The 9607-nt window shown below is 39.6% G+C and overlaps 2 protein-coding genes across 3 annotated transcripts in view; one reads left to right on the top strand and one right to left on the bottom strand.

Moving 5' to 3' along the window:
• Positions 1-1568: 1568 nt before the first annotated feature.
• TM4SF4 (transmembrane 4 L six family member 4) lies at positions 1569-7937 on the bottom strand. Its single transcript, XM_021544934.3, has 5 exons — positions 7226-7937; positions 6896-6985; positions 4743-4876; positions 2015-2204; positions 1569-1789 (listed from the first exon to the last, which is right to left on the bottom strand). Exons 1-5 carry the CDS (start codon positions 7397-7399, stop codon positions 1772-1774), a joined length of 606 nt encoding a protein of 201 aa, XP_021400609.1. The 5' UTR covers positions 7400-7937; the 3' UTR covers positions 1569-1771.
• The window catches only part of TM4SF1 (transmembrane 4 L six family member 1), a 34963-nt gene continuing 27393 nt past the window's right edge, over positions 2038-9607 (top strand). Inside the window, exons 1-2 of one of the 2 annotated variants that reach the window (XM_085588138.1) lie at positions 2038-2160; positions 5048-5196. In XM_085588138.1, the coding sequence (XP_085444264.1) occupies positions 5104-5196 (93 nt within the window). In that variant the 5' untranslated portion in view covers positions 2038-2160; positions 5048-5103. The other variant, XM_085588137.1, reaches the window with a different exon arrangement.

A 9607-nucleotide genomic window follows, 5' to 3' on the forward strand; every position in this document is an offset into this window, starting at 1 on the left:
TTCAGTTATCTCTTTGTGGCTTCTTTCTTACCATCGTCATTCTGTCACTTCCTAGCACTGCTCTCTTTATCTGTGCCTTCTTTTCAAGAATTAACACTGGCTTTTTACATCATTCTCTATTATGAGGTTCTAGGATTAATCCCTCTCCTTCATTTTATTGTATGCTTTGCTGAGTAAAAACACAGAACAATCTCCAGTTACTACAGAATTGATACTGCAGATGTGTGATTCACTTGAAATTAAGTGCTAGGCGAGAGCCTCAGGTGTTAGCTTTAACTGAATAGATTTTGTAACATCATTGTTGGCACTCCAAAGTGTGAGTTCAGCTGGGCAGCTGGTTCTGGCTCATTTACCCTTTTTCAATACACCTGAAGGCCAAGGTGTGAATGCACAATGGATCACAAGACGAAATGTGCATGCCTTGTGTCAGTATCAGTTATATATTAGCTGATATATTATAATATAACTATATAACTAATAATTATAATATATTTAACTAATATTATAGATTAGTTATATATATTATATTAGCCATCAGTTAGCTGGGTGTCTCTTAGAAGCAGTAGCTCATTGAATGTGGTTTTAGGTGTCATAGCTTGCTGCCTGTTTTTTCTTATCCCATCTGCCACAAAGATTTATGTACTCTGTTTTTTGATATATCAAAGCTGTATGCTATGCAGCTACCCATCGCTTTATTGAGCACTGATGAGAAACATTCCTTGTTCCCAAAGGTTTCATAAAAATCAAACAGGGCAAATGTGAGATGAGGTGCAGGACAGCTGCTCACCATAGATGAAAGAATAGATGGGAGATAATTGCACAGTGTGTGTTGAAACAAAGGGTGCTCTCAAGTTCCTGGGCAATGCAGCAGAACAGGTGGGACAGACAGCTGCTTCTGAAGAGGGTTTCTTCTTGCAATTTATCAATTTGTACAACATAATTCTCAGTGCCTATATCAAACTGTTTAACATTTCTGCATATTGCTCAAAGCTTCCAGTGCTTTCAAGTACTTCTAGATTCTTCAGATATCTCCTAGTGTAAATACACAGTACATTAAATACATTTTCTGAAAGCACAGGCCATGGAATCATTATTTCAGGAGGAAAATTTTAGGGAACAGATATAGCTAACATTGAGAAGTGTTGAGACATCCAGCCTGGCAAACTGGTTTGTGAAAATTTGATTCAGAATTTTTTTTAAAGAAGCATATTAGTTTATTTGAATCCCTCAAATGTCTCCAATCCCTCCTATATTCTCCTTGATTCCTTTAGGAAGTAGCTTTTTCTTTTAAAGTTTAAAAAGTTCTTTCTAAAAGGTATTTTTGCCTTTGAGCTAGCTCTCTGTTGTTCATCTTTCTTTCATAGCACTGTGCCAAATACAGCTAAATTGAACTTCTACAAAAAAATCAATAAACAGCATTTGTGCTCATATATAGATAGGAAGCTTTGAGGATTTACAAGCTACCTAACTGACCTGAATAAAAATTGTAACCTAAATTTGTATTTTGCCTGAGAATACCCTCTTTCTAAATGGAAGCTGTTTTACAAAAATAAATATGAATGTGGGAGTTGTAGTTCACTTATTTTATTCCATGATGAGGGATTTAAAGAAGGCTGGAAAGGGAGTCAGGGCTTCATAACACTTGTGGGAGGAGGAGCCCTCCATTCTCATCTTCTTAGCTGGATCCAGTGCATCTGAGGGCTGCTTTGTGGAGCAGCTGCAGAAGGGATTCTCCCAGGATGAGGAGAGTTGTCTGCAATATTCCTGTTTGTTAGACAGTTCCATCTCCCTGAAAGAATAAAAACATGGAGGTAATTTCCTGGCTGCTATTGCTGTGCTTTTCAAAGACTTGTATTATTTCCTAATGGCAATGGTGTATGGTTTTGGCAGTATGTTAGAAAGCATGATCATGAAGCTGGAGGAAGGCCAGTTTAGTTTTTCTGACTGCCAGCTAGAGGTGTGTACGTAAGCCATCAGTACACAAAATGACAAAGGAGAGCCGTCAGCTGCTCACCCCACAACAGCCGCAGCATCTGCAGTCCCCGCAGATGGTTCCAAAGAGGCCGTTCACCGCCTGAATGCCGCAGAGCACTGCCTGGATCCCACTCATGACCAGCAGCAAGGAGAAGAGCGTCAGGTGCCACGGGACAATATTATCAGGTGATGTACACCTTTCCCACAATGTGTGGTCAGCAAGGTAATCCCTACATGAGAATAAAATAGTTAGGAAGAAGACTGTATCAACTCACAAAGGAGCCTCTCACCGCTGAGAGGCTGTCACTGCTGTGACATGGAGGAGGTTCTGTTCACTTCGGTGAATTTCCATTGTCACACTGGTGCTACTTATCTAGAAATGGACTTCAATTTAGTTTCTAGATAAGCTGAAGGAAGCGATTTGGAAAAAACAAGACATCAGAAGGGAGCAATTGGAGACAAGTATGTGTTTGATACAATTGAACCATTTTTAGTGTTTTGGGAAGAAAACATCTTAGCCAAGCATGTGCCAAGTGGGTTTTTTCTGTTCCAGTGTTTCGTCAGGGCATTTTTGCTGCTTTTATTTGATTGCAGCATTTTTTGTATGGGGGGGTAAGTGGGGGACTATGATCAGGACATGTAATCCAGTATCTCAAAGTACAGTTGAGAACAAGGGAGTACATTGTAATCAAAACAACTGAATTATCAAAACGAATAATGAAATTGTGCAAGTCACCTCTTGCCTACTGAGCTGAAAATAACAGTTTTTGCTCTTCTAGATCCCTCATCTAAAGTAAAGGTAATAACTTCCATAATTTTTACCTTCGTATCTTAATTGTAAACTGCTTGACCACTGGCTATATTTCATCTGCATATTCTTAGTGCTGACTTGTTTGTGTTCTTGTCAAGTGATTTCTGGACTGAAACCAAAACTATGTTTGCAACAGAGCATATTTCCAAAGACTCAGAATGAGACCAAGGGAGTTGGTTTCTGGCCCTCACTGGCCCATGAACAAATAATCCTCTGCCTGTACACATCTTGTTTTCTTTCTTTTTTTTTTTTTTTTTCTTTTCAACCTGAAGTAATTTTTTTTGTATATTATGTAAGAAATGCCACCAGGTCACTCCTGACTGAGGCAGACTACATTAAAAGTTCTGAGGTAATGAGGAGTTTACTGCAGCCCTTGTTATTCTGCTCTGATCACACCTGCTCTCAGTAGCTCATTGTGCCCTGTTGTTTGTTGAACTTGTCTTGACTTCAGTCTGAGCAGTGGGATAGCTGGGGTTAAGTGATAAATATACATGACAGTGAATACGTTTGAGTTGCAGAGCATAAGGAGCAAGCAGTTTCCAAATGCCACAGCAAAAATAAATATATATATAGATTATATTTATTAATATTATATATATTACATTATAAGTAGGAATTATTTGAATACCATTAAATCTCAATGTAATCATAGAATGGTTTGGGTTGGAAGGGGCCTAAAAGATCATCTCATTCCAGTCCCCCTGCCATGGTCAGGGACCCCTTCCATCGTCCTAGGTTGTTCCACGTTCTGTCCAACCTGGCCTCAAACGCTTCCAGGGATGGGTCATCCACAACTTCTCTGGGCAGCCTGTGCCACTGCCTCACCACCCTCATAGGGAAGAATTTTTTCCTAATAATTTATCTAAACCTACTCTTAGTTTAAAGCCATTATCTTGTCCTGTCATTCCATGCTCTTATAAAAAATCCCTCTTCATCTTTCTTGTAGGCTCCCATCAGGTACTAGAAAACCACAATCAGGTCACCCTGAAGCTTCTCTTCTCTAGGCTGAAGAATCCCAATTCTCACAGCCTTTCCTCATAGAAGAGGTGTTCCATCCCTCTGGTCATCTTGGTTGCCTCCTCCATCTGTGTCATTAACGAAAATATGAAATAACACAGCAGGAATTCCCCAGCAGGGATTCCTAGGGATGCCTCTTGTCACTGATGTCCAAAGATCCTGAGCCACTGACCACCACCCTCTGGATGCAACCATCCAAACACTTTCTTCTCCATCTAAGAGTTCACCCATCAAATCCATCTCTCTCCAATATAGAGAGCAGGATATTGTGGGGGATTGTGTCCATTTAAATGGCTTCTGCAGTCCTTCCATTACCACTGATGGATTTGCCCCATCATAGGAGGCCCCTGGGCTGGTCAGGCAGGGCTTGCCCTTGGTAAAGCATTTTGGTTGACCCAAATCACTTCCCTGTCCTCCATGTGCATCATCAGACCTTCCAGGAGGAAATGCTCTGTGATCTTCCCAGGCACAGAGGTGAGACTGACAGGTCAATGGTTTTTAAAGATGTATGTATTGTTTCCTATTTTCCAGATGCCTAGGGCTCCACCTGACTGCCAGGACTTTTCAAATATGGAGAGTGGCTTAGCAATTACATCAGCCAATTCCTTCAGGAGTCTGAGAGGTGTCCTGAGCTGAGTGTGTCATTGCTATTCATTGAAGTGGAATTTATCCCTGTATGTTGCTTATTATCCCAGGAAGAGGCTGTGCATTTCTCTTTATTGGCCCCTTTGAAAGTCAGTAGTTTTTGTTGTACTCACTATTCCTTACATCCGTGCTCTTGAACCTTATGAAGTCTTGCTGTGTGCTGCAAGCACTTCTAAGACCTTGTATAATTTAGACCAACAGTATCATTCCCATTTTTATACAATGGGTTTGGAATTTGAATCATCTCACAAACTTAAAACATGTATATCTTTTTTTTCTGATTGCCTTGTCTTACCCAGCCTTGAAAGGGTAGCTCCAGTTTTCTCCAGTTTTACATTTAGGGCCTTTGTTTAGAGCTACTGCTGACAAAATAAAGCAGTATCCAGCTCCCAGTACTCCAATGGCAGCAAATATTATAGAAGAAAACATCTGATGAAGAGAAAAATAATGTTATTTTGGTTCCCTAAATTCAGCTGTTCCCTGAAACTTTCCCTACATTCAGCTGTTAATAGTCAAATAGTCAACACCTGAACAGCTGAAGTCTATTAGTCTTCATTGCATAGTAAATGTGTAATGCATACTTGTATTGGTATTTTAAAGCTTTAGCAGTATTGGCCCTGTCTGCCTGAAGAGGAGAAGGCAGTGGTTGGCAGCAGATGGCACTGCTCCCCTTTGGGGCCTCCTGCTCCCCTAAGGCCAGACATCCTTCTCAGGAGACTTCAAGCAAGACCAGTCTTGGATCACTTAAGGTATTAAAAAAATCTTCAGTATCCTTTACAAGTTAGCTTTGGTATCTTGGTTACATTTGGACTAAATAATTATAGTCTTCCTTCCCAAGTCGCCCTTTAGATTTCATATTCGTATATTTTATCTCCTCACAGGTAAGCTCCCCTCACTTATCAGTGTTAAGCTCTAGTAGTACAATTGAAATGGATGGGAAAGTATGTCTTTATTTTTCTGGTTTTCTATTACAGAGTTTTCCATATATACTAATATGTAAGTACATAATGCAAGAACTAACGCCTGCTTGAAATCTGAAATGCTTGTAGCCATAACAGTTTGTAGGTTAAGGTTGTGCCCTTTATTTTAATAAAGTGATAAGGTGAAGAAAAAAACACAATACTTTCATGCCACAGAATCATTTGGCTGGGAAATTACTTCTAATATCGTCAAGTACAATGTGATTTTTTGTTCAGACCTCATCACAAGACTCTTGTCTTGCGTCCTAGCATGCATTTTTATGTTGACATATCTGTCAGGGCTAACTTAAAAATTATGCTTTTGTAGTAGACATTTTAAGAATGGATTTCAGCTAAAATACCGAACTTGGTTCTCAGACATGCTGATGGGTGATAAGGCCCATAGGACTTGTAGTACAGTGTACTTGGTACTCTTGGCTGTGTTGCTATTCCCAGCCAGCTGCACTCTGACATGCTGACAGCAGAGAAGGCAGGCTGGTTTGCAGGCAGCACCCCACACCTGCAGGCTGGCTCCCACACAGCAGCACTGCAGGGCTTGGTGCTCATGGAGTGGTATGTGCTCTGCAAAACTCAACTAGCTTCTCTTCACTGCTTGCAGAAAATGGATCACGCAGTATTGTAGGGACAAATAGATGGCTCCGTTTCCTCCTTCTCAAAGTTCAACCTGTTTTGTTGGTATTGCATGAAGACAGCATCAGAGAGAATTTAGGGAAAGCTCTTTGTCAGCCTCATAGGTATGAATCTTTTCTTATTTGTATTTCTCTCTCTTTTTTTTTCCCAGTAGAAAATCTGTTCCTTTATTTTAAAACTGTAATGATCTACTTGATCCAGAGACTTAATTTCAAAAAAGATAGAAATAATTTTTCTGATTTAATTTTTAAATTAAAATGCTTGAGATATTTACTACTGTCTGAAACTATTCTTTGGAAACTTTTCTGGTATGAAAGTGAGGTATAAGTTCAGTGGAGCCTCACTCACACTGCTTAAAGTAGGAGGTTGGATTAGGTGATCTCCCAAGGTCTATTTCTTTCTGAAATTTCCTCTGTATCTAATGAGATACAGTTCATTTTGTGGGCCCACAGTGAGTTGGGAATGTAGTGTCTTAACTGCCCAGTGTGATTTTAAAAGCTGCCAAAAAAAATGGCTAACAAGAGGACTGTTGTACTCTGCAAAACAAAGAGTAGATGTTTCAGCAATAAATTTTAATTGTGATAGTAACTATGAGTATCTTGTGACAGCAAAAACCAATAAGGCTATACTGTTGTGGTACCTGTGGTAAAACATCAGAGACATAATACAATTTTTACAGCCTGCTATTGCTACTTCCCAGCACTCAAACAAATGGCAGGGCTATTTGTCCTACACTCAAGACAGCCTCTATCTAGACTTACAATGACTGTGAGAGGAAAATACATATATTGGTAACAATTTAGTTTTTACTTTTTTTGCCATGTTTCCTTTCACTTACCGCAAACCTCTTTCCACAGCTCCGATTACCACAGCATCCACAGCAATCATTATTCTGAAGGCCCAAAAATACCAAAGCAGGGAAGATCATCTATGAATGATCGAAATATAGTTTGAATTGGGATTAATTCAAGTTACATCTTCTTTTAAATATAAAAATTCTATGGGTTTTTTTTTCCCTTATCATTAGGTTAAGTTACTTATTGCCAAACATTTGGATGGCTCATAACTTATTTGTTTATCAAAGAGGAATTTGCAGTCCTGAGAAAATTCAACAATGCAAGTCATGTGTGTGGGGGGAAGGTAGAAATGTTTGAATTTAGACACTTACCAATACACCTGATCCCAAGATCCCTCCAAAGCACCAAACTTCATCTGTAATGTATGTTCTGTCTTCCACCACTTTTCCTCCAGGGAAAAACAACAAAATGTTAGCAAGGGTGCAGAGCACAGCCAGGGGGATGAGAGTACTTCCCAGGCACTTGGCACAGCCTCCTGTGCACATGCTTCTTTAAAGGTATTGCAAACGCAATTGAAGATAAAATAAAATCTCTCAGATGTTCTCAGAACTGATTTATAAAAAAGAAGCTTCTCCGTGTACTTTGCAAAATCCAGTTTCTGTTGTGCTGTTATAGGAATTGAGCCTGTAGAATGCTCCTCTCAGTGTTCCTGCAGTCAGTCAAAAATGCACTATGCTGGTTTTTTATATGTCCTTATAGCTGTGATGTCAATTTTCTGAACATCTGTAAGTGAAGTTACGTTCAGGACAGCCTCTCATTTAACTATGACAACCCACCAAATCTGTTAATATTTTACTACAGTGCTGATACACTCCATAATCTGGGCTCAGGTCATGGATACATACCTGACTTAGTTCTGGATCATCATTTTTAAAACACATGTTCTTTCTTCATACTAGAAAACACTTATTTTGCAAGGGCCTACATAAAAAGGCATAATGAGTCAGGTGATATGAATAACATATTCATAGTCCAAGTTTTTACATGTCATGAGACAGTTCTGTAATTGAAACAGTAGAGAAACAAGCTAATACAAAGATGAGCCATTTTAGACCAATAAAGATACATATCCACAAACCTAAGAAAGTTCTTGGGTTGCAGGAAGATGAGAAATACTTATTTATTGATGTTAGGTAGTTGAACTGTGCCTCAGAGCATGTGTTTTTTCTCTGGTTTTGGGATTAAAAGGTTGATTTTATACTTATTTTGTGAATTCATGCTCTACATGATGGAAGACTGCAGGAAAGTCTGAATAAGAAATGCTCTAATATTTAATAGCCTTCTTCACCACATATTAAGTTATATGATGAAGATGAATCAAAACCTGACAGTATTTTCCATAGATTGTATTTTGAAATTATGGCATGTGCCATGTTTTACAATAACTCTCACATTTTTCTACTTTCATAGGAAATTTTTTCATATCGTATATACTTAAGCTTATTCAATAAAGGATGGCAAGAAATTATTGTCACTACTACCAATCATGTGCATTCTTTAATATATTAGGAAGACCAGAGGATGATTTTTTTGTGAGGACCAGTCCTAGGAATTCCAGTAACTGTAGTGCTGAGCAGACTGATTTCTGAGGAAATGACACTAGTTTACTTTGTAAAAGGTTTTATTCAGGTATTTATTAAGACAAATTTTTGAGTGGCTTCTCAAGTTGGCATATAATGCAACACGAAGTCAATAGGTTCTTGGTATGAAGCACAGATCTAGCAGAACAACCTGGACAATGACAGTGGTTGTTCCTGGTGGACAGGAAGATCCCCATGAATCACAGTGTGTTCCATGCTGTTGGCACAGGAGCCTGCAGCTGATGATTTACCAGACAGTTTCTGAAAGTTGTGCTATTTTTGTTTTTCATGTGCCATCATGATTCCCCTTAGTGTTTTTGCTAGAGCAATAGATGCTGTTTGATACCGTTTGGAAAGCATGGACCTTTGCAGCCCCCACTGCTCAGCCAGAGCAGCTGTCTTTGCCAGGCACTGGGAGCTGGCAGTGCCGTGTCTGGGCGTTGACATGTCTGACCCTGCTGTTCCTCTGCACAGAGTAGACAATGTCCAAGGCGTTGCCACTGGTTTGTTGGTTGGTCCCTGAAGGAGAGAGGAGCCTCTGGTCCTGTCTCTGTAACGGCAACATACGTATGGCCCCCAAGGATAGCATTTTGAAAGGCACATGATCATAAATTTAACTTTTCTTCTCAAGAAGGAAGCTATTATGCAATTGAAGATCAGGCAGAGAAAAAAAGTCCTGAGAGCACAGCCTATGTGTGGTATTCAATAGGATGTCAGTTGGGCCACTGTAAGCAGTTTTCATGGCTTCCAACAGACAGTTATTGATTCTGTGGCAAAGATTCAGAACCTGAAAACTCTCCATATGTCATCTGATACATTAAATAGGCTTTCACGACATTCCCATTTGGTAGAGAACATCTACAATTTTGCTCCCACTTACAGTGGCTTGGTAAGAGGCACAGGGAAAATGTTTGCTGTAGTGGGAATATAAATCTTAGTTGTATCTCTTCCCCTTCTCTATCTGGCTAGAATATGGCTTTTTTTGCAGTTGTGAATCCTGGCTTGCAGTAAAGAGGAAAAATTTTAAGTTGCATTGCATCCAGCACCCTGCCATCCTGATTCACAGCAAGTGGTTCAAAGGCTGCTGCTTCCATCAGGTTATTGCCAGGTGTT

Source organism: Lonchura striata, chromosome 9 (assembly GCF_050655825.1).
Source record: "Lonchura striata isolate lonStrDom1 chromosome 9, ASM5065582v1, whole genome shotgun sequence".
NCBI lineage: Eukaryota > Metazoa > Chordata > Aves > Passeriformes > Estrildidae > Lonchura > Lonchura striata.